This window comes from Stegastes partitus, unplaced genomic scaffold (assembly GCF_000690725.1).
Source record: "Stegastes partitus isolate 25-593 unplaced genomic scaffold, Stegastes_partitus-1.0.2 Scaffold680, whole genome shotgun sequence".
Lineage (NCBI taxonomy): Eukaryota > Metazoa > Chordata > Actinopteri > Pomacentridae > Stegastes > Stegastes partitus.
This window is the reverse complement of record NW_007578411.1, coordinates 326,027-351,037: the sequence shown is the minus strand read 5'-3', so window position 1 is coordinate 351,037 and position 25,011 is coordinate 326,027. Positions and strand designations below refer to the sequence as shown.

The window sequence follows — 25,011 nt, the reverse complement described above, 5'->3', positions numbered from 1 at the left end:
TTTAGAAAGATGTTACAATATTCCGGGTAGCGTTAGCGGCACAGCAAACCTCGCAGTGATAACATTAGCCTAGCAGTGTCAGAAAAATATGTTCCAGCTGAACCACCCTACGAGTGAATTATTGTTTTGCTTTTCTGGGTAATATTAGGAATGCTTGGGGAAGACTGCGGTGTTTGATAAACATTAGCAACACCTCCTACCTCACCGTCCAACCAAACATGACTCTGCTGATTCACCAGAGCTGCTTCACTCAGCAAATGTGCTCATCTGCCTTGGTTGGTAATTAATGGTTTTTGTTGACTGGCTATTACTCGTGACATGTTGCAGCCAATCAGATAGAGTTGTTGTCCAGACATTGCTGAGACCACAGAGTGACTACAGACAGAGAGGTGGTTTCATCAGAGCAAAAGTAGCATATTTAATTTATTTCGCAATGATCAGTCAATAAAAATAACAATACCAATAATCGTAAAAATGTCAGATACCTGCCACAATAATGAATCGATCCTTAACATCAAGGTTTCCATCTGATGTTTTTAGTTTTCTTACAGTATTTGTGAGGTGTGTGTTGCGGGTACACATCACTGTTGCTTCATCACCTAGCTCTAGTCATGACTAAATTAGACAAGTTATTATTACAACAAGACTTTCTATATTCTGTGTATGCTCATTGAACACCCAAATCCGATTTGCAGATTTCTGTAACTTCATTTTTTTTTTAAAGTTACACTTGAAATAAATAGATAATAAATAGTTTAAAAATGTTTCTGCATGCAGAAAAGCAGCGTCCTTCTGTAAATTCTCATGCCCATCAGATAAAAAAGTGAATGTGTCTGTTAGCTTTCATTTTGTCCACATCTGCTCCTCCAGTGTTGACTCTTTGTATCAGGAGACTGTAAAATGTTGGCGTGTTTGCTCTGTGTAAACTTACCCAGACAGCATATGTAGCTGGAAGAGTTTTTGTTCAGGCTTTTACCTCTTAGTCATTTCAGGCTCCTTGTTATTAAAGAAGCACCCTATTACTCTCATTTCTGCTCATTTCAGAAGCTCAGTGACACTTATCATTATAGAATGGAAAGTGCTGAAAGTCTCAATTGAAAACTGCGGAACTTCAGTGTTGCATAAAGCAGAGTTAGTGTGGATGGGCAAATATTGACTTTACCAGAGCTGTGTAAGCTCATATGTTTTCCAAACCTGTATAAAATCTTTTTCCACTGTTGCCTTTTTATTGCTACAGAGATTTGAGTGCTAAATAAGCTGTTTTTTTTTTCTTGCAGAAAATGCAGAGCTGGTACAATGTAAGTAAATGTTACCAACCTCCTCATTATCACTTTTCTTGCTGAGCTTTTGTTTTCCTACTTTTTGTTCCATAAAGTTAAAACTAGTTGACACAGTAAAATGGGAATTTTGGTTTAGTGTTTATTTTTTAAATGAACACAGTGTTTTTCTCACTTGTTTAACTGGTTGAAACTAAATCAAAGTGTCAAGCAAACTGAAATTATTTGTGTTGTGAGGTAGAATATTGTGTTTTCTTTTCTCCTCCTCAGGTCCTCAGTCCTACGTACAAACAGCGAAACGAGGATTTTCGTAAAATCTTTAAGAAACTTCCTGACACAGAGCGACTTATAGTGGGTAAGTGAGGCGCAGTAATCATCAACGACATGTTTTGCCGCGTGACAAACTCATGTGGAGAGGTGCACCTGCATCACCACGCATAAATTCAGCTTCTTGGATCGTTGAAATGATCCCCGATACAAGCAGAGAACCGTAATATGAAGCAGGATTTGGTGTAACTTCAGGTTTAAGATCAGTGCATGAAAAGTGAGATGGAAAAAAGTGCCTCAAATCGTCTCTGTTTCCACACAATTGAAATTAAAACGCATCTTTTTATGCTGCCCTTGTTGACACCCAACTTTTAAAAAGCAGTGTTCAATTTGACTAAAAAGACAAAATAAATCCCTAAAATGTTTCATGAATTACAAAAAAAATTCCAAAATGACAAAACTTGTCCAAAATGACCTAATTCTTTTTCAAAATATCCAGAAAAAATAGTCCAAATCACTTCAAATGCATCCATAGTGACTTGAAATTTGTTCAAAATTACAGAAGACATCTGTCTGTCTGTCTGTCTGTCTCCTGACCTGGTTTCTTTTCTTCTTTCTGTACCCAGATTACTCCTGTGCTCTGCAGAAAGACATACTTCTTCAGGGGCGCCTCTATCTGTCGGAGAACTGGCTCTGTTTCTACAGTAACATCTTCCGCTGGGAAACCACTGTAAGTTACACACACACTGTGCACACATCGACGCACTCACAGCCAACCACACACCTCCTGTCACCTGTTTAATGTCACACCTGCGGTCAGATAAGAAGTCCTTTTAATGAATTTGTTTCCAGAGCGATATCAATAAGAGCAATGCACAGAGACGCTGTAAATCTCTCCTTCTATATTCAGATCACTATCCTACTAAAAGACGTGACCTCGATGACCAAGGAGAAGACTGCCAAGCTCATCCCGAATGCCATCCAGATCAGCACTGACAATGAGAAGGTCAGACTCAATGACAAACAATATCTGAGCCTAATTTTAGTTTGTTATGCGTGAATGCATTCTGTATGGTTTACAGTTTAACTTAACTGCTGTTATACAATCACCGGAGGGTGTTATTGTGAACCAAGCTGACTCGACTTTTATGTCCGCTGACCGTGACAAAGCAAACATTGCACAGAGGGAAACCATCCGTCAAATGCACAGTCACATTATCCTTCTTTTTCCTCCCTCCTTCCTGTTTCATTCATATTCACTCTCTCAGCATTTCTTCACGTCTTTCGGAGCGAGGGATCGCAGCTTCATGATGATTTTCCGTTTGTGGCAGAACGCACTGCTGGACAAGGTAAAGCCTCCTCTTCCAGCCTCCTGGTTTGTTCATGCTGCTGTCTGGTGTGACATGGCCGGCAGTTAACAGCTCAGAATAGAACAGTGTCAAGACGCAGGCTGAGAGAACAGGGTAAATTACTGTTATCTGCTGAGGACAAACATACACATTTGTTTGGTCAGCGTCAGTGCAGAAACACAGCTTGGTATTAAATCACATGTAAACAGCAGATGTTGACTCACTGTTTCAAACCAAAAAGTAATACAATCATCAAATGCTGTGCTCTGGGTAGAATCAGAAGTGTTGTCCAGAGTAGCTCAGATTTCTCCAGAATGACTTAAGATGTTCTAAATGACAAAAAAAGTATCCAAAATGACTTAAAATTTGTCCAAAGTGACTCAAATTCAAGTTTGCAGACCATTTTTGTGCACTTAAAAGCAGCTGTATAACACACTGAAGTAAAGGAGGAGCTAAAATGCAGCTATATGACCCTGAAGCTAAGAGGGAACTAAAGGGAAGAATATGCATTAATTAATGTGTAAGTTGTGTATATGTGTCTCTGTGGGTCACATTGACTTTGGCCTCTACACACCTAACAGAAATTTCTCCAAAGTTACTGAAAAATTCATTATTAATGTGTTTATTGTGTCTCTGAGTGTCACGCTAACTTTGCACTCTGCACCTCCCTAAAAAATCTGTCCAAAACTACTTAAAATGTGTCCTAAATGATAAACGCATATCCAAGATAACTTAAATTTCCCCAAATGATTTGAAACTTGTTCAGAATGACAAATGTCCAAAATTACTTTAAATTTAACCAAAATAACTTTCCTGAAATTACTTCAGTTGTGTTCTCAATGAAAGAAAAATGCTAAGAATGATTTGAAACTTGCCCACAATGATTAAAAAATGTGCAAAATACCTTGAAATGTGTCCAAAATACATTTGTCAAAATTGACTGTAATTGAAGATTGCAGATGGTTAAGATTCAGAAAAATTGTCTCTCTGATGCAGTAAAGGTAAGCAGCAGGAGCCAAAATGAAGAATATGCACTCTTTGGACAACCACAATTACAAAAAGCAAATCCAAAATTATTTAAAATATCTCCTAAATGACAAAAAAATGTCCACAGTGAATTGAAATTTAACCATAATGACAACAAAATATCCCAGATTACTTGTGTTTTTCCAAACTTGTGCAGAATGGTTTGGAAATTGTGCAAAATAATTAAAAAAAGGTCCGATATGACTCTGAAATTGAAACATGATGTCAAAAAAAACAACCGAAAATGACTTGAAATTAAATAAAAATCTAAACTTGCTAAATTAACTAAACTAAATGAGAAAAAAGCGCGAAACTTTACATTGGTCTAAAATGACTTGAAATTTCTACAAAGTGGTCAAAAGAAGTAAAAAAAGCTTTTCTAAAAAAAAAAACAGAAGGACAGAAGGAACTAAAAAATCTGATTACCGATTCTTTAACTCAGCTAATTACTGATATATTGCGTGTTAATTTATTTGTCGTTGGTTCATTCAGTAACCGTTAATGATGTAAACTCTGTGGCGTTCTGCAGATGATAAAGCAACTGAGCCCTAACTGGTTAGAAATCCCTGTGATCGCTCTGTCATGTCATATTGATGAGTTAAACGCTGCCTCCTTCACTGTTTACATTATTGACATCCACTCTAGAAGCATTGAGGATCAATAAAACGTCACAATATAGCACACAAAGGACAGCAGTGAACACACCTCAGTGTATTCTGGTTGTCACACAAGTAGTAGCAACTGTGTGTACATCTATGAAGCACTGCTGTGTAAGACGTACAATATAATATAAAAATTAGATGATGACAAAGTGCTGATGGATGGTGTTGTTTGTGTTCAGTCTCTGTCCCCCAAAGAGCTGTGGCACATTGTCCACCAGTGTTACGGCACCGAATTAGGCCTCACGAGTGAAGACGACGACTACGTCTCCCCCACCGCCGAACACATGAACGGCCTACTGTGAGTGCACCATATTAACAAAAAGCTTTCAGGGTCCCATTGGTCTCTTTTTTTATCAAAACAAGTAAACTCTAGTTTAGTCGACAGGGTTTTTAGTGTGTCTGAATCTGTCCAAGGTGTTAGTTTGCTTTTATAAATTTGTGTTTTTATTGGTAGTTGCTATAACAGTTAATGGGTCAGTTTTTAGAACAAATTTCTGCTCGGCCATCTCAGATTTTCCTGCAATTTCTATTGCTGAAAAATCTGAATATGTATACAGATATCTGTAAAATTTTAGCTTCATATATCAAATAGTTTTTGTGATGATTTTTTTTAAATTGCACTTTTAATAGGTTTTTTCCTGTCTTTTTTTTTGGTCTGTTTTAACGACAATATATGAAAGATAAAAGCCTGAAATGTTTACTGGTATTTCTCACCATGTCATCGATTCAGAATCTGCAGCAGTGGACAAAGTAGATCAAATACTCTGTGAGTATGGGTGAGTTGAAATATGGTCCGAGGTCCGAAAATAAAAAAAATATGCCCATATCAGTCTGTCAAGCAACATCTTTGTTTTTGTAGTTCAACTTGTCACACCTGCTCAATCAGTTATGACAGTTCAACAACAAATTAAAATTTATAACTAAGTAGTTTATGTGAACAAGTATTCTGTATGTAGTTTTGCATTATTGTGACATGCAGCTTCATATGGTTTGGTAAGTATCACTACTTGACTTCTGCATTAGCATCAGATATTATTTGAGCTACTTGTCCAGTATTGCAGATTCTAATGAGAAATAATGAAAATTTTAGGTTTTTATCTTTAATAGTTCCTGAGATATTGTTGCTCAAACAGCCTCAAATTTTAACGTGCAAAACAACCTGCTGAAAGTGGGTCGATGGGCAATTTTTAAAAGAAATATCTCTGAAAGTGTTTGATATATCACTCTACAATGTCACATGTATCATTTTAAATATTTATAGATTATGAGAGAAAAGTTTAAAGCATGTCTGGGATGGTTGAGCAGAAGGCTGCTGATGATTGTAGATAGAATAACTGGGTCAAACTCCCGGTCTCAGCTCTTTTTCTCACACTGCGACTTTCTTGCATTTTTGTTCCTTGTTTCCAGGCCAGGAGATGAGTCGGTGTCGGTCACAGACCTACTGGACCTGAGCTCGGTGTCGGTCCCGTCCACCGGCAGCTCTCCCCCTCCCCTGGTGCCCTGCGGCCTGGCCAGTCCTCCCTCAGCCTCCAGCCTCAGTGGATCCTCTCCGCCTGCCTCTGCCTCCTGTCTGCCTGCAGAGGAGTCTTCGTCATCGGGGCGCAGACTCAGTTCGGACCCCTTGGAACCGAGCCCCGCCGGCTCACACGGCTCACTGCCGTCCACCACGCCCACCGCCTCAGCCCCGACTTCTGCTGCTGCCTCCTTTGTGAGTGGTCTGCTTCACATCCATGTGTACTTACAATACCTCCGTGCTTGATATGAACCAGTGGACTGTCAGGAACTGAGCAGATGCTTCCACTTTATTAAACACTTTCAGCACAAATGGAGCAGAAGAAATTGCTCAGTAATTCATCTACAGCTGCTGTTTGTTTCAACACATCACCTGATGTTTGCAGACAGTTCAGTGTTGGTGTAAGTTGACGGCAGGGATAAAGTGAATGAAGTGGGATCCATACACTGATCCATTGACCTTTATAAGTTCACCTCAAGTAACCACACAGAGTTGAATCAGAGAATTCACCACGTGTGCCACATATGACTTCTCATAAAAAAAAAACAAAACAAAACAAAACTGGATATTAAAAAAACAAACATCTAAGAATTTTGAAACATTTTGTGAATGCAAAAAAGTTTTTCAAATTTTCAAGCATTACAAAAAATGCAATATATATTTTTTGAAACACAGGATTTAAAAATTACCTTTGACATATATATATATATTTTCATTTTCATTTGAGTAATTTCATTTAAAAAAAAACAAAACAATGTTAATGTTTTTTTTGTTAATTTGACATTTCAAAAAAAAAAATATTAACTTAAAAAAAAATTAGACATATCCTTTCTTGAAAATCATGTCCAAAATACATTTAAAGAAGAAATTTGTAAAAGTGCCTTTGTGCACTGTTATCATTGTTCCCCTGGACCTGGTGGATCTGTGTTCGTTTAATAATCTATCCAGGCCTGTTTTACTTATTAATACAAAGCTAAACCTACCTTCCAGATAGACTGAGAGACAAGCATTCCTGCAAATACTAATTCCTACAAGTTTCCCAAATTGACATTCGAGAGCAAGAGCATGGTCGGGGTCTGTTAGCATTGATTCTTGTTTATCACATCAGCGTCTCCGGATAAGAAGAAGCAGCTGTAACAATATGAACTTTAGGAAACATGTCTGACTTTCATGAAAACTCACAATTTGTGCCATAATCATGCATTCAAAAAGTAAATAATGAAAGGCAAATAATTTGTAATTTTTAAAGCCTCTGTCAAACAGAGAATGAAGAAATACGTTGCATCAGCCTTTCAAAACACAATGAAGAGGAAACAAGTCCTTAAAGTCAGCCCTCTGAATTCTAAGCAGTTTCTGGATGGTTTGTTTGCTCCTGTAACATTTTTCTTCACTGTGGGCTCATTTTCACTGCAGTATAAAGTTTTGCACCTCTATGGAAACAACACAATCATGACTTGAAGGCGAGAACTGACAAATGTCTTCTTTGCAGTATGACGCAGTTAGAATGACGAAATCATAAAAAGGAAAAACCTGCAGTTCAACTGAAAAGTCTCTGAATTCTGGTCATATGACTGTTGGCCACATCTGAGTCAGTGATGGCTTTTAAGTTGTGCTGAGGAGCACAGACTTTAAACTTCTTACAGAATCTAGTCAGTGCAAGTGATTTATTTTTTTAATGTCGAGGGGAAAAAAAGCAATTTTACTGTAATATCACGATTTTACACCTCGAGTCTTAGTTCAAGAACTTCTAGAACTTTGAAAATCTGACCATTCTTTCTGTTTTACACTTTCTGGTTGATGAATAATGTAGTTTTAGGGATTTTTTGGAGGGTTGGTTAAAGGGTTTAAAAAAATGTCTAAGAAATAATTGATGAGATATGCAGCAGGATATCCTGCTGTCTGTTTGTTCTGGTTGGCACTCAGTCCGATTAGTTCTGCTCAAAAACGGCTGCGGTGGTGGTTTCAGCTGTAGCCTTGATTTATCCTCAGACAGTCCGAGCTACAGTGAATGAATGCAGAGTTGTGTCGACTGTGTACCGGTTTCACATTAATTGCTCGGCTACAGCGTGTCTGCTCAGGCCGAGCCGAGGCCTCTTCACTCTCCAGTCATATGACAGTGGGCTGATCTCCCTGCATACCTCCTGCTTACTGTCCTTTTCTGCCCCCCGTGCACCAGAATCTGGAGGAGGGTGGGGACAGTTTGTCCGAGTCGGCCAATCACATGCTGCCGCCTCCGAGCGCCAGTCTGGGAAATCTGTCGTCTCTGGACATCACCAACGACGAGGACCTGCCCACTGACCCCAGCAACTCCTCTGACACGCAAGAAGAGAGTGAGTGTTGTCCGGCTAAACCCCCAAGTGTAAATTATATAAATATTAGGTCGGAATACACTTTTTCTACAATTTTAATCGTGTTCTTCGTAATTTGCTGTACAAACTTATGGAAGCACAACAGTCAGTTGTCTGTTTTGATAAACTTTCATGAATTATACTATTTTTAGCTCATTCAGGGTTGTTAATCCTCTGAGTGTTTATTTGCTCCTGTCACATTTTTCTTCACTGTGGGCTCATTTTTCACTGCAGTATAAAGTTCTGCACTTCTATGGAAACAACACAATCATTACTAGAAGAACATAGAACTCAGAAATGTCTTCTGTGCTGTATGACACAGTTAGAATGACAGAAATCCGTCTCTTTGGGACAGTTTTGTACCTTTTCTGTCGTCTTTGTTTTTGTTATTTTATGTGTTGTCTATGTTGTCGGTGTCTCTTTGCAACACTTTTGTCTTATTATTGCCATTTTGTGTCTTTTTGTTGTTGTTTGTTGTCACTTTGTGTCTCATCTTGGTAGTTTTTAACCTCGTTTTGGTCATCTTGTGTCTTGCTTTGGACATTTTATGTTTCAGTAGGAGAGTTTTGCCTGTTTGTGGTCATTTTGTCCCATCTTTATCACTCTTTGTCTTGTTTTGTTTTTTTTTGTTTTGTTTCTTTCTTTTATAGATGTTGAATATGAATATTTTCAATTTTACAGCCTCTATGAACTTTTTCACTCTACTCTGCATATCAATTGTAGAAAGAAGTTTTATCATGCTGAATTTGTCTTCTTTGAGCCGTGCTGCATTTACTGTATTGATCCAGTTAGTTTTCATTTATTTGTTTTCCTTTCTGTCTTCCTTGCCGCCTCTTTTTTGCTCTTTAGAAACACTTCCTGCAGTTCACCTGAAAAAGCTCTGAAAACTAGCTCAACAACAGCTTCATTCATGGCTTCAATGTTGCACCAAGAAGCACAAAAGTTTTAGTTTTTTTTTACAAGATCTGGTGCAAACTGTGAACTTTTTACGAGACAGTGTAGAATAATAGAACGGATTTATTTCAAACTTAGATTTCATTTTCAGGCTGATAAATGATGGAATTTAGGTTAATATTTAAAGAAAGCGTAACTTTCAAACTCTCTGCTGGGTTTTGTTTGTCAGATGTTAATGTTTAAGATTACATTTGAATTTTACACCTCGGCAAGAAACTGCGATAATCAACTGCCAAATACAGAGAACATAGTAAGAAAAAGAAGCTAGGATAAAAGTACAATGAGAGTAAGTCTTGTCTGTTTTCTTTTGGTCTGCAGGTGAGGTGGAGTCTTTCTGCGCCAACCTTAGCGGGCGGCTTCACATCAACACTGCTGTCCGAATGAGTGTCGACAAGCTGCATGACCTGCTCTTTTCTGCCGACACACACTTCATCCAGCACCTTTTCTCCCAGCGACACTTCACAGGTAGGTGAAACACACCTGGAGGACAGTCATGACCAGCCTTGCTTCACTTTGGTGATGTAGCGTCCCCACATCGCCCACAGTTCATTTCAACAGCCACCATAGAGCTTGCATGCAACTTGTTGCATAAACCCTCAGCGCCAGAGAGCAAGTTTTTCCTGTTGGGATGTTGACAGTTGTTGCTCAGTTTGTTGTTGGTCTTACTGGACTGTTAAGGCTGCTGTGGCCAGACAAAATCACTCTTTTTTTGTTGTCAGTGTGACCTTATGTTTGCTGGGGTATTTTTTTGTGTTGGGTCATTCCATCTCAAATCACCTTTTTTTTAAAAAAAAAAAAAGCAGTTTCTTCCCAACTGTGTCTAATTTGCCTAAACTTTTTATAGCACAAATTATGGATATTTAAAATTGTATCTGTGAAATTTTAGCTTTTAGCAGGCTTTTTCACAAGTTGAATTTTGAGGCTGTTTGAACAAAAAATTCAGAATCAGAATCTGTTTTTTTGTCATTATACAATGTGTAATGAAATTGCACCTGACTTGTCTCCTTGTATCCAAATAGCAGACTGGACATAAACATATATAAAAACAAGGAGAGAAAAAACAAGAAACTATTAAAATTAAAAGCCTGAAATATTTACTTTTTTTTTCATTTTGTGTCATTGATTCCAAATCTGCAATATTGGACATGTAAATCAAATAGTCTCTGATTATGGGGGAGATAAAATATGCTCAAAGGTCCTAAAACAAACCAAAAAAAATATGTCCATATTAAAAACACATTTTCAAAATTAAGTATTTTGAGAACCATTCTGCAAGTCCAGAACTTTATTCTACTTGGATTAGACTATCAACCAGTATTGTAGTTTTTGTGGTACACCTTGTCATACCTGCTCCATTAATCATCAATCAGAAAGTTATTTATGACGAAGTATTTCATATTTTGTCCCTAGCTGACTTCTGCATTATCATTTTTTTATGTGGTCAATGATGGGGCTGTCCATGACAATTTTGATTTTTTTTTTTTCTTCAATATTTCAAGTCACCCATAATTTGGTCTACTTGTACAATATTAGAGACTCTGAATTAATGTCACAATAAGAAAAAAAGAGACAGGCTTTAATCCTTAATATTTCCTGAAATATTGGTGTTCAAAAAAAGCCTCAAATTTCAAAGTGCCACAAAAACTGAAAGTGGCAATGTTTTTGTAAAAATGTCATTTTGGAAAGTTTTAGATATATTGTCCTAAAATTTCACTGGTATCCGTATAAATGTCCATATAATTTATTCAGTAAACAATTTAGACTTAACAAAGATGCAGGAAGCAAAAACACACTAGCAGCAACAGTGTGGGAATGCATTTTTGGATCATTTGTAAACTGCTGTGTCTCTGGGTCCAGCTGATAAATCCAAACATCTCTCAGAAACTTACTGCAGCTCACTGTGATGTGCCACTAATGACGGCGCTATGCTACTTGTTTACAGTGAGCTGTTCTTTTTCCCACTTTACAACAGTTTTTATTGTGACAGACTGCAGTGTGTATTTTGGACTGTAGTTTACACCAGAAGTTGAAGCAGTGAGGTTTGGCTGCCGGCCTGCTCGGGAACATTGTGTAGCTCTAATTGGGGCATTTCTTTCTTCTTTTGATGAAGCAGTGAGCATTGACTCTCTTTTTTTTCTCTCTCTCTCTCTTCCTCCCTCTCTCTCACTCTTTCTGAATCTCTCTCTTTCTTCATTCATAAATTCTCAACCTCTCGTGTCCCTTCTCACTCTCTTGTTTTCACCAAATCTCTCGGGACCTTGTGTTCTCCTCGTCCTCGTCTCTTTTCTCAGACCTGTCGGTGGGCGAATGGCAGCCAGACAGCAGCAGTGGGAACACCAGCCGTGTGCTCAGCTATACCATCGCCCTCAACAACCCCCTCGGCCCCAAGACCGCCCCCGTGGTGGAGACGCAGGTCAGTCCTGGACCTAACACTGGCCTTTTATACTTCCATTGTTTGGCCCTTTGGCACACTGTCTCCCACATGAACTCTGTGCTGATTTAAAATGAACTAGAGTGGAAGTTTTACTCTGCAGTAGCATGTGGAGGAGTTTTTGGTTGTTTTGCTTAGTATTGGTTTCAGTTTTAATCCTGGTGAAGATTCAGGTGGATTTTTGAGTGCCTTAAAGTGATTTCAGCTCTAAACTGGAGACTGAAACTTACCTTTACCATATAGACGTTACTGTTTATGCAATTCAGTCAACCAAAGAAAATCTTGGACAGAAATTGTATTGACTTCTCAGTTATTCGTTTAGTCGTAGGGGAAAAAAATCAGAAGCTTATCTGTAGATGAACTAAACTTTCCACAGTGCACTCTACTTGCAGACTTATTAGACCAAAAGTCTCGATCAACATGAAAAAGCTAGTGTTGACACCATTACTTGAACCTGGTTATTTTCTACTGAAATGATAAGAACAGACTGAGAGCAGACCAACTGCACATATTCAAATGATTTCTAAAAATAAAACTATTATCAACTAGTAATCCAGCGCAAGAACTATTGAGGAAGATGACAAGTAAGCTGCTGTTTTTACAAGATACAAAAAACAAGTGCATTTACTGTAATCTTTCAACAGCCGGGGTGCCAAAAATACCGCAGTGTCCAACTTTAAAAAAACAAAACAAAAACAAAACATTAGTTTTCAGTTATTAAATTTTCTTTCCGTAATTTTAGATAACATTATGCAAATATATTGTTCTTTTTTAGAAAAGATATTTACATGTGTAAACACAATGAAATTACCTAGAATATTTAAAAATGACACATATAATGATAGATGTACTTGAATATAATGATAAAAACTGTATTTCGATGAATTAACAAAGCTTATAGTTATTAAATGCTGATTAAAACCCCCCATTAATTCAACGTTTTTGTTGTCAAAATACAGCATGAAATATACAGAAAATGGCAGGTTTATACCCAACATCTTCATCTGATGGGTCAGACTACTGACCTGTGACAGAGTGATTTAATGTAGTTTATACAGATGCAGCAGAGCAGCTCACCACTGCTGGATGATCAAGATTATTCACACAAAACACAAGAAACAGTTAATTATCAGCCAAAGAAGTCATAACTAGCCGACAGGTCAGTTGAAGGTTTTGTTGTTGGGTCTGGATAAAGCGGTGAGTTTGCATATCATTCATTAACCACTTTTCTTTCTATTTGAAGACATTGCATAAAAGCAGCGCCCGGGGCGAGTGCTACGTAGTGGACTCGGAGGTCATCACCTCAGGCATCCCCTACCAGGACTACTTCTACACTGTCCACAGATACTGCCTCACCTCCATCAACAAACACAAGAGCCGACTCAGGTAGGTTTGCTACCTCACAGAGGGATTCTCTTGACTTCAGACAGTAAAAACAGTCAAAACAAAGGAGCCATGAATGGAAAACAAAAGCATCACACTCAAGATTACACTCATGCCAGAATCTGTAGGTACCAGACCACAGCAATTTAATAGATCTTCTCCCTTTGTGTTGAAATCAAATTGTGACTGAAATTGTTTCTTTAAAGAAGAAAGAAAAATAATATTACAAATACACCTTAACAGATTTAAATGTTGAGGTTAAGACCCTTCAATGGTAATTATTATACAAATTTACCTGATTAATATAATAATAGATATAAACTCTAAGAACCCCAAGACCTGCAGGCGGGTCTGAAAGGCACATTTTCTTTTTTAAAAATCACCAAAAATGACACCATCAATCAGCCGGTGTTTTCACAGAAAAGAGAGCAGATGGACAAGAGTGACTGAGAGGAAAATAAAACATACTGGATCCATAGAATAAATGCAGCGTGGCAAAAAAACGGTACACAGAGGAGCAAGTTTTAAGTTGGAAGATACATTCAGTATGATGAAACATCTTTCTGTAGTACAGAGTAGAGTGAAAATATTGTTAATAGTGAACTGTTTATAATATGTGGAGCCACCCTTTCTTTACTGCTCTGGTAACAAATATGTACACTTTCAAAATATACATAGTGATTCTTTTTTATTTATTTTTTTCATCTTTGTAAAATAAATATTCAATGAAATTTAAACCTTTTCCTTTTTTTTAATCATCACTGTCACTGAGGGTTCATAGGATTAAAGCACGTATTATGTATGCTCGACTATAAGCAGTGATCAGAAATCGTCCCTAAAAATCCAGATCAAAAAATGTATCTGATTCCAATTTTGCTGCCATCAAAGTCCTTGTGCAGTGATGCTCTGCTCCTAGTGTTCCTGCCACACTTTTAACACTTTCTGAAAGTCCTTGTATGTAATCATGTAAATCACCTGAACATTTGGATTGTACCACATAAAACAACCGTAGGTGCTGTTTCAAGTCGGTTCCTTGATGAAAATTCTTGTTGCAGTAAGAGTTAATCTTTTTATAATAAATCCATGACAACATTAATGGCCAAGAAGACAACACAGTCAAAGTCCAACTAGTGATTTATACTAAACACAGACAGGATAAACTGCTGCAGCCTAAGTTACACAAAACCAGTAACACCAGGGGAGCATGAAATGATCTACTCATATTTTATACATGTACATAAACAGTACAGAGCTACTCCCTCTTTCACTTCCACTCCCTTTTAATGCTTGTATTTTTCCCTCACCTTTGCCAATATTAAAGGTCAAACGTAATGTATTGACTTGATGACACTTCATAGCGTAGCAGCACAATGGGGTTGAAATATCCTTGCTGAGTCTTGACGTCAGCATCTCCGGATGAAAGAGCTTCTCTTAGCATTTTGCGGCAAAGTTCAACAGTCAGAGGAAAAAAGAAAAAAGAGGCAACCACTCACAAGTTTCTGCTCTGACTGTAGTCTCAATTGACTATTATGCAATGTGGCCACAGGACATGTTTCTTTAAAGTAAGGGCTGTGATTGTCTCACTGTCTCTGCCACTACTTGTCTTTTTTTGGAGCCTTTCTGAATCAAAAAAGTAAATCAATAAGTAAATGGAGCAAGTTTAATTTTGTTGTAGGTCGAAGAAACACTCCTTGAAGTGGAGGGAAATCTATGCATGTAATGTGGTGTATCTGCAACTTGTTAAAAAATAAAAATGGAGGCATGTTTTTCATGATTAAAAACTGGAAAAAAAAAAGAAGTCTAAATGTCTGCACGTTCTGAACAGTGCGTGTTTGCCCTTTGTCTGCTCAGAGTTTCCTCAGACATCTGCTACCGGAAGCAGCCGTGGAGTCTGGTGAAAGCACTGATTGAAAAGAACACCTGGAGCGGAATTGAGGAGTACTACAGGCACATGGGTGAGTCACATGGTCGGCCACCTCCAGGGTACCTCTGCACAGAAACTGAACCAATCCAGTTAGGCTGATCTGTAAATAAGACACACTCGTTATGAAAACCAAATATACAGTTTCATGTTGCACATTACAGAACATTGAGCATTTGTGTCTTGTAACTTTAATATGGTTATAGTCATCACATATTTGTGTTAACTGTGTTTGCGTGAGACACTTTTACCTTCTGTTTTCGACATAAGCAGAACATGAGAAACAGTTCATGTGGTTTCTTGACACATTAACCCTTTGGACACTCAACTGTGCTGATGGGTTTGAAGGGTTTTTTTTTTGTTTTTTTTTTAATTGCCAAAATGACACCAGGAACTGTAAAGAAAAGAAAGGATTTTCAGCTTTTCAGCCACTCTTCTGTGACATTCTGTTCTGTTGAAAAACATGACCTTTAAATCGTATTTCATCGAAGACACTTTATTCTACATAACTCAGTTAAAAGACTGCCAAAAATGAGCCATTTGCAGATTTAACCAGATTTTCATAAACAATTCTGTGCTCTGCTGTACAATCAAAACGCTGCAACTGATTTAGCTGCGACCAACAATTACGAGTTTTCAACTGAACTGCAGGCTGTGTCCAAGTACAAATTAAAAACATGAGTAGTACCCATACTGTATTGTTCCAGTATTGGTAACACCTGTAGGCCATCCATCCATCCATCCATCCATCCATCCATCCATCCATCCATCCATTATTTATCCTCGCTTAATCCTCACTGGGGTCGCAGGGGGGCTGGAGTCTATCCCAGCCGACTTCATGCGAAGGCAGGGCACACCCTGGACAGGTCACACCTGTAGGCACCTGATAAAATGTTAGACATGTTGGTTCCAGGTTTTTTCAGTTTTTTTCTTTACCAACTCTTCCAACTACTTGCTCCTCTGTATTCCATTTTTGAGTCATGCTGTATTTGTTTTTTAATTGATCCAGTATGTTTTAATTTCCTCTCTATCTCTCTTGTCGTCTCCTCTCTGCTCTGTGGAAACACTGCCTACAGTTCACCTGAAAACTCTGACTTTTCACAGTTGTTCACAGCTAAGTCACGAAAAAAAATCAGTTGCACAGAAGAGTGAATATTTTTTGTTTTCATGTTTAGAATCTGTTGCAAATTGGTTATTTTTGGTGAATATATGGAACCTGCTGGTAGGTTTTGGGGTTCAGAGGTTAGTAAATATGTTTTTTACTGAAGTGCTAATTATACAATCTGTTTTCTGATTGGCTGGTGAAAATGTGGTTACCATTTAGTAAGAGCAGTATTTCCCTTCCTCTGTTTTGTGTTTTTAACTTCCTCTATCTGTTAACATGCAGAGAGCGAGGTGTGCAAGCTGGAGACACTGCTGCAGTCGGAGGTTACAGTGGTGACCACAGGTGAAGCGGTGGGCGCCGATGCCGCCAAGACGCCGCCGGCTTTGCGTCGCAGAAAACGAACCTGCTCACGGCGGCAGGGCGAGAGGGAGAGGGAGAGGGAGGGAGGAGGTATCGGCACCGGAGACCGAGGCGACAGAGGAGTCGGAGAGGACCGAGACCGAAGAGAAACTGGTAAATTGTTGGGATTTTCATCAACAAGCCTGAATCCTTCCTCTGTGCAGCGCTGCCCTCTAGTGGCTCTGTGATTAGTTACAGCATTTAGTCTTGTAAAAGTAACATCCATTTTTTACATCCATGACTGGTAGTCGTCTGTTTACCTGCTTTTGCTGGAGAATTACTGAATTTCTTTGCACATTACAGATCAGTGGAATAGTTTAATAGGACTGTGGAAAAACAGCAATGTTTCATAGATGAGGTCAGAAACTCCACATAGAACCTTTAAAGGCATGACAAAAGATTCTGAGAGCAACTTCCACACAAAATTAAAGACACAGAAGGACAGGGAAACTCACTGAGGTTGTGTTTTTACAATTTGGAAACATCATGAACCATATGTGTCTTGTTTTGTTGCTTTTTCAGGTGCTCAGTATATGAAGCTGGGAGAGCGCTCACGTAGCGGAGGACACAACAGTATCTCCACCATCCTGCTCATCGTCAGCTTCATGTAAGCTCAAGTGTGTTTGTCTGTTAAAAACTGCCGACTTTCCCTCTGAGCCTCTCTTCAGGCTGTCTTTGCAGCGCGTTTTATGTTTTTCTTCCTACTATTTGTATGAATGAGTTACTGAGACAGGAGATGAGATTTTCTAAATAGAGATCTTTTCCTACATTTTCTGCACTGGGCCTCTGGTGTTATCAGAATCATGACGATACAATACTACAACAAAAACCTAAAACAACAGGAAAAGTGATAATGTATAGATAACATAGATGAGAGAACATGGAACTTACAGTGTATGTATGTATGTGTTTATTTATTCATTCATTCATTCATTCACTCATTCACTCATTCAAAAACAAGGATATTTAGACAGTTTTAATACAAAGCAGTGTAAAAAAGCCATAAAACATCTATAATGTGTTTGTCCATTTCAGTATCTAATCAGAACTCTTACGATCAGTTCTTTACATGTCTGTCCATCATCACGTCTCACTGCTGCTTATAAAATGCTTAACTCCCAAAACCAAATAAGATGACCAGAACAAGACACAAAATTACCAAAAGTTAGTACGAACCTACAAAAATGACACACAAAATGCGAGAAGGGAGACAAAAAAATGACAGACATGAGACAAAACTGTCCCAAAGAGACACAAAACAATACGAATGAGACAGAAAACAACAAGAAATGAGACAAAATATTACCACAAAGAGACACAACTGCTCTTAACACACAGAACAACCAAAACTTTAAGTAACGCCATATTTTATTTTTGCATCTGCTTTGTAGACAATTCATGGACAGTCAGCTTATGAGGAAAAAAAAAAAAAAAGAAGCTGTTGGTACCTGCAGAGAGCGAAGCTGCACACAGGGAAATATGGCTTCCGTTATATTATTAAAAAGTACAGTCACGATATCTTTCATCGTGCAGCACTCATCCACCCATAAGAGCATGTGTCCTTGCTTTTAACCCTCTTCCATAGTCATACAGTACCTACTGCCTTGTATCCTGATCAAATCCCTGGTTTGATTGTATATTTCTGATAACATTAGCTTTCTGCTGTCTCCGTTCTATCCACTTCTGAATGTGCCCTCATTCAGACTCTCTGGATATCGATCTTCTGCTTACTAACAGCCTCTCAATGCCTTTTCTTGCTATTTCTCTTTTCCCCCTCTTCTCTGCAATTCTTCTTGAACATAGGATCTGTATCAGGTTCGTATGAGAGCCTTTGATTTCACACCACCGGCTGCGAATATGAGAATGATGATATTCTCACAGAAAAAATCCACCGTTCACCTTTCTTAAAGTGCTTTGAGATTAAAGGCAAAGACCTAATTCATTACAAGTTTATTTCCTGTTTGTTTGGCACAAACATGCAGACATTTGCTGTGGTTTCCTAACATCACACATCAACTCTTTTAGTGGACAGCTTTGAAAATAATGACTAGACCACTGTGGCTGCTATTTGTTCCTGTTGAAGACATTCTGCATTTTCTTCTTTAGATTGTAATAGATGTCGTTTTACTGATTCCAAGCTGGTTAAGAAAACAGTTGTTTTTCTTGTCCTGCTATAATTCTGGTCTTTCAGGTTTTGTAGAGTGAGTTTAGTTTGCATTATCTGATTATTTACATATACAAATTACACACAAAAATAACAGCAACTAAAAAATGTTTTTGGCCATCTAGGGGGAATTTTGACATAATTAGTTGCATGAATGGAATTCTTATAAAGCCTTTTCATGTCTTTTAAAGGGCGCTTTAACTATGTTAAAATTCTAACAAAATTAAAAAAAAAAAATAGAAATCAACAGCCTGTTGTGTCAACTTTATAAAAATAGCAGCAGGTGGTGTAAACATTATTTCCAAAGCTGTGTGTGTGAGAGACCTGTGCATTCATTCTGATTTGAGGTCTGCTTTGCCTTTAGTCTGAAAGCACCTCAACACTGTTCATTTATTAATAAATCTTTTATTATCAAAAATGTATAGAAGTTTCTCTCTTTTTACACGTAAAGAAAATTAAAAGTTAAGGAACACAGATAAAATAATTGAATTTAAAAGAACATTTAGAGATTAAATATTAGTAGGTTTTTTTTTTTTCTGTTGAACCAAACTAACTTACATTACATTATTATTACTTACAATACATTATTTAAATCATTTACTCATTCTTACTTGCATTTTTAGCAAATTACAGAACAGCTTTCATTGATCAACCATTTTCCTCTCATATAGTGCAAATTAGTGTGTTTGACTGGTGAGAGTACAATATTGTTGAGTATATTCTTTACTTTTTGTAGAGCCCAAAAATGTAGATTTCAGGTGGGATGCAGAAGACAATACTTCAACCATTTTGTTAGCAAGACATTTTCCAGTCATAAAAAACAGTTGTTCTCTTCACTCAGCACACTGCCTGTATGCGGCTGCATTGCAGTCTGGTTTATTGAGGATTCCACCAGTGGATAAATGAGTATTTGTGTCAGAAATATGTATTAAGAAAAAAAAAAGTCTTTATTCTGCTGTACAACTGGAGCCAAACTATTTAAGCAAATAAATCTGGATATGTGCTACACTCACACCCATGTGACGGTGGATTTTTCCTGTAACAAACCCTGAAATATTTATCATTTTGTTCTGTGAGTTTCGCTGTCTGTGATGTTTTGAAGCATTTTCACTGTTTTCCTGCGAGTCGCTGAATGTGACGGCTGTCATCTCGTCTGTTCCCGTCAGTCTCGCCGTGCTGGTGGCGCTCAACATGCTGCTGTTCTACAAGCTGTATGCTCTGGAGAGAGCAGCTCATACACTGGAGACGTGGCACTCCTACTCTGTCGCTGACAGGTAAACACTCTCCTCTGTTTTCCACACCAACACAGGCTGTTTGTTTCCGTTTCCTCTCGGTAAGCGGAATCGTGGCGCTAATTGGTGTTTGCTCTGAGTTTGTCTTGAGGGATGGCAAGTCTGTAATGTCCCTCAGAGCTGCAAGTTACAGGATAGCAACAGGTCTTTTCTTGCTTTCTTTTTGTCATCAGTTTTGACTTTGTGGTCATTTTGTGTGTCATGGTGGTTATTTTTAGTTCGTTTATGGTCTTTTTTTTACTGCCCTTGTGTAATTTTGCATCTCTGTGATTATTTAGTAGCTCTTTGAGTCTATTTTTATTTCTTTATAGTCATTTAGCGTGTCTTCATGTTAATTTTTAGTGTAATAATTTTATGCCTCTTTTTGGTCTGTTTTTTTCTTCTTTTTTTTTTTTTCTCTTCGGATTTGCATGTCTTTGTGGTATTTTGTGTCTTTTCAGGATCTCGGTTTGTTTTTAGTCTCTTTTTGGTTATTTAGTGTGTCTTCATGGTCATTTTTAGTGCGTGTTCATTTTGTGCATTTTTATTCTCTTTGTTTTTGTGTCTCCGGTTATTTTGCATCTGTTTGTCTCTTCGTGATCGTTTTGCATCTTCTTGTAGTAATTTTTTGTCTTTTTATGGTTGTTTTAAGTCTCTTTGTGGTCATTTTGTGTCTCTGTGTGACCTGTTACCTGTTTTTGGTTAAATTAAAATTGGGAGTTAATGGTTTAACAGTTGATGATCTGAATCACTGACTCATGGCTACAGACATGTATTGACTCAGGACCTCCTTCCTGTGTTTCAGTCCTTTGCCTCAGACGGCAGGAGAGTGGGCTCAGGTCTTGCAGCTGCAACGTCAGTTTCATCAGGCTCAGCTCAGTAAGTGGCAGCAGATCCTGCAGTCCTCCGTCACACTTCTCGACCAGGTAGGTGTTCATCTGCAGCCAGAACGCGACATCAAAATGCATGCATCCCACAAACAGTTTGCTGGGTCGTCGCTGTGTTATGTAATCCAGTATCTCTGACCCTCTCCCACCCCCCGGTCCATCTCCCAGATGAAGCAGTCTTTAGAGAAACTCCACCGGGGCATCGTGGTCCCGGAGGTGCAGCAGGATCCGTCTGCAGACACACTCACAGAGTCGCTGACCGAGGCCTGATCTCCGACTGTCCCCCACCTCCCAGCACCCCCCGCTGGACCACCAGAGTAGAACCTGGGGGGTCGACTTGGATCGGGATGCTGTCTGTTCTCTCTCCTTTATGTCCAAATCAAAAACCAGTGTAGACTGGGACATGCAGGGGAACTACATTACCCACAACTTCTCCTCGCCTGACTGACTTGAAATGTTCGCCTTTAGCCTCAACAACGTCAGTGACTGGAAGCTATCAGGACCACAGCAATAATTTACCCCACAAATCATGTGTATATAACGTGAAAACAGGTCACTGGTGGGCCGACTCAGACCATCCACTCCTCAGCAACTTCATGACTATCACAGATCTCCTCCTCTGGCCTGCAACATTTCATAGGTGATTCTGGAAGGTCATGGGAACAGTTGGATACCTTTGCCTATAGTAAACGCCTGCTGAAGGAAAAAGGCGGCTGCAGTGAGGAACAAATGCCAGAGGGAGGCGGCAGAACGCCTCTCTGGAGTTAGTTCTTCGTTGTGGAGCATTTCGACAACAGACACTTTAGTTTTCACCCTTATTTTTACATGTAAATTATACATCTGAGACCTAAACACACTCCAACTTCTCCCAGTCCTGTCAGGGTTTTATGTTTTGTCCACACCAGTGCGTTCTCGGACCGTTACAGTATTTATTATTACCTGAAGACCTGTCCTGCTCTGGAGATGTCGTGTGGTTTCAGATTTGCTGTTGCGGTTCAGACCAACAGGAGCTCCACGATTACTGGTCACAGCAATAATTACAATAGTGATTCTTTTGAATGTTTCAAACAGAGTAGTATATAATAATAATAATATTGATAATAATAATAATTAATAATAATGAATCGTGTGTGAATGTGTATAGAGGCAGTGAAAAAAAACAAGCAAGGAACATTTTGGATGTTCACAAGGAGTCGTCGCTGTTACATTTTCAGATTAGTTTTTGAAGAGTTCTCTTTGGCTGCTCGCTCTTCTTTAGCAGTTCAGGATTTAGCATAGATTGATCTAAATGTCAGCTACTTCTTCGTCCAACTGGGCCGGCCATTTCAAAACAAAAGGACCAACGTGGACTTTGTAGGCCCAGGTTAAGAAAAAGGGAATCTCTGTTTTGCAGTATTGTTTTGTTTTGTTTTTTTGTTTGTTTTTTCATTTTCTTTGTGTGTTTGTAAGATTAATCTGACTCACTCGTTGTCTCTTTTTATTCAGTCGCTTTTTCATTTTCTATGATTTTGTTGTCCGTATTTGTTTCCAGCCTGTCCTCTCCGTCCACTCAACTCCGGCCTCGAATGATGTGAAAACACCCATCTGTGCTTTGTTTTTCTTCCTATCACTCGATCCCACTCTTCCTGTCTTTGCTCCTCGCATTAAGCCGTTCGTTCTCTCTCTCTCTCTCTGGAAACAGTGGCGTCAGAAGCTTGTCGGCCTGCTGTGCACGGCTGCCTGGACATCGAAAAGGTGTAATATTTATTTAGGGAGGGAGGGAGGGGAAGACTGAGGGGAGAGAGAGGGAGATGGATGAGGAGCAGAGATGAGAATGTACTGTAAAGATGTGATTGTACACCACACTATGGAGAGAAATGAAAAGTTCTAAAACAAGCAACTCGCTCCTCGCTTGTCTTTCTTTGTGTCTTCATTTTGAAAAGATTCGGGTCAAGTTCTCCAGTGGATTGTTGTGGAATCATTAATTCTGCTTTTTATGCATACAGTCATCCTCAAATGTATTTATACCCTTCCATTAAAGAAAAGATGAAATACACAACAGTCACTCAAATAACTAGAAACTGAAAAAGTAATAATAAAAAAAAAAAGGCTAAATTATCATTTAGTGAAATAAGACATTGCTATTGAATTGTGTTTGAAAAGAATAATTAAAAAACAAAACAAAAGTTCCAGACAAATTAGAGCACTTTGCTGATGAGCAGTGGGCCAAAATCAAAAAACCTGTCAACAGGTGCAGAAGTCTGATTGAGAGTTACAGAAAACACTTGATTGCAGTGATTGGATCAAAGGGTCGTTTAAAAAAAAAAGTTTACGTGTCCCATCATGCTTGTTTGTTTTGTTTTTTAAATATTTCTGTTGAACCACAATTCAAAAGCAATGTCATGATTTTCATTACATTTTTATTTATTACTGCTTTTGGCAAGTTCAGCTTATTTCAGTGACAGCTGTTTTTTTTTTTCCTTTAACTGGAGGGTGTGAATACATTTGAGGACGACCATATCTATTTTTTCACAAATACTAAAAGAAACGCTGTTCAAAAGCCCAAACATTCAAAATATTCAGTTTTATATCATACAATACAAAGAAAAGCAGCAAGTATTTGTGACACCAAAGCCAGAGAGAGTATTTGCATTTTTGCCTGAAAAATATATGAAAATAGGTTCATCCAGTTTAAGTTTTTCCGTGCTGGCCTGAAAGATAAAGCCATCATTTAAAACCCAATAACCGCAGTTACTGAGACGTCCACTTGAGGATCCAAAAGCGAGCCGATCCCCACAGACTGCCACGGTGGAACTTTACAGCTGAAGAATACATGTTGTCAGCCTGGTGTAAAAACCCTTTTTGGTCTCTATAGCAAATGAGTCCTTTCATGACAACAGTACAGGGGTGACTTTTTCATATTGTATGACAAGTTCCATATTTTGCTCTTTCTCAGAAAATCAATGAAAGCGTCTTACAGTTTTTCAGCTGAAAATACCACAAAGATGGTTGATTTCAGCATGACTGCATGACTCCTGGTTTTAGTTTTGTTCTGACTGTTTCATTATCTGTAGGTTGAAATACTGCTGAGCTGTTGCTGACTCACTCTGAATCTTAGATTGACAGCAAAAAAGTAAACCACATGGCAGCTAAGTCATACATGAGAGTGTGACAGGAGGACTTTACAACTTTACTAACTTACTGTCTGAGGATCATCACAGATGAAAGTAGGGAAGTCCAGATACAGGTTTTTTCCCCACTAAACAGCAAATAAACCTCAATGAGTTAAATAACCAATTTTGACTGATGTTGCCGTATTTGTGAAGACATCTGTGTGACAGCAGATGCAAACAAAACCTTGGTTGGTGCACAGAACACCCCGACATGTAAATATCTTGTTTTTAACTCTTGTGTTTGGTGAGTTTGTCAGACAACATTATAAAATCAGTATTTTTCTGATTATATAATGACTCTGAAGTGACTGCTGGTTAATATGCAGTCATAATAGGCTACGTTTCATTCGCTGTTCTGTCCTCATTCTGCTGCCTGCCAACAGAAACAGAAATCTGTAAATGAGAACAGCTTTGTTTGGAATTTGGCTGTCTTATAGTAACCCAGTCCTTGTTTATTGGTTTAAATTAAAGATTCCTCCATCTATGAATGTCCTTCAGTGTTACCATTTCCACAGAGCTCTGATCTGTGGGCATACCATCAAAACTAATGTTAGCTACGTTAGCCATACAGCAAGCTGAGAACTTTGTTTTTACAGTCATGAGGACATTACCATCAATAATAACAGTAATTCACCAGGGGCCTGTACTACGAAGCGAGATCAACATACCTGGGATCAGTGGTGAAAATTTTTGGTGGGGGCACAGTCTGCAAATGACCTTTTATTTTAAATCAGAAATTAGAATATGAGTAACATCAGGCACAACTATTTACAGGAATGCAAATTTTCTACCTTTGGAGGATATTCTAATCGTAATATAATTTTACATTATTAAGACTGATTCAAACAACATTTCAAAACCATTCATCAAACTTTCATCAATGTTTACAGGATCTGTACAAA

The 25,011-nt window shown here is 38.4% G+C and overlaps 1 protein-coding gene across 1 annotated transcript in view; it reads left to right on the top strand.

The window, feature by feature from the left end:
* Window positions 1–22,836, top strand: part of gramd1a (GRAM domain containing 1A) — a 28,661-nt gene extending 5,825 nt beyond the window's left edge. Inside the window, exons 3-19 of the mRNA XM_008290534.1 lie at window positions 1,278–1,298; window positions 1,548–1,632; window positions 2,171–2,274; window positions 2,455–2,550; window positions 2,813–2,893; window positions 4,761–4,879; window positions 5,989–6,289; window positions 8,271–8,424; window positions 9,715–9,861; window positions 11,688–11,809; window positions 13,071–13,213; window positions 15,062–15,165; window positions 16,519–16,749; window positions 17,158–17,242; window positions 19,966–20,073; window positions 20,876–20,996; window positions 21,126–22,836. Coding sequence (XP_008288756.1) covers window positions 1,278–1,298; window positions 1,548–1,632; window positions 2,171–2,274; window positions 2,455–2,550; window positions 2,813–2,893; window positions 4,761–4,879; window positions 5,989–6,289; window positions 8,271–8,424; window positions 9,715–9,861; window positions 11,688–11,809; window positions 13,071–13,213; window positions 15,062–15,165; window positions 16,519–16,749; window positions 17,158–17,242; window positions 19,966–20,073; window positions 20,876–20,996; window positions 21,126–21,227 — 2,124 coding nt within the window. The 3' untranslated portion in view covers window positions 21,228–22,836. The remainder of the gene's footprint in view (window positions 1–1,277; window positions 1,299–1,547; window positions 1,633–2,170; window positions 2,275–2,454; window positions 2,551–2,812; window positions 2,894–4,760; window positions 4,880–5,988; window positions 6,290–8,270; window positions 8,425–9,714; window positions 9,862–11,687; window positions 11,810–13,070; window positions 13,214–15,061; window positions 15,166–16,518; window positions 16,750–17,157; window positions 17,243–19,965; window positions 20,074–20,875; window positions 20,997–21,125) is intronic.
* Window positions 22,837–25,011: the final 2,175 nt, after the last annotated feature.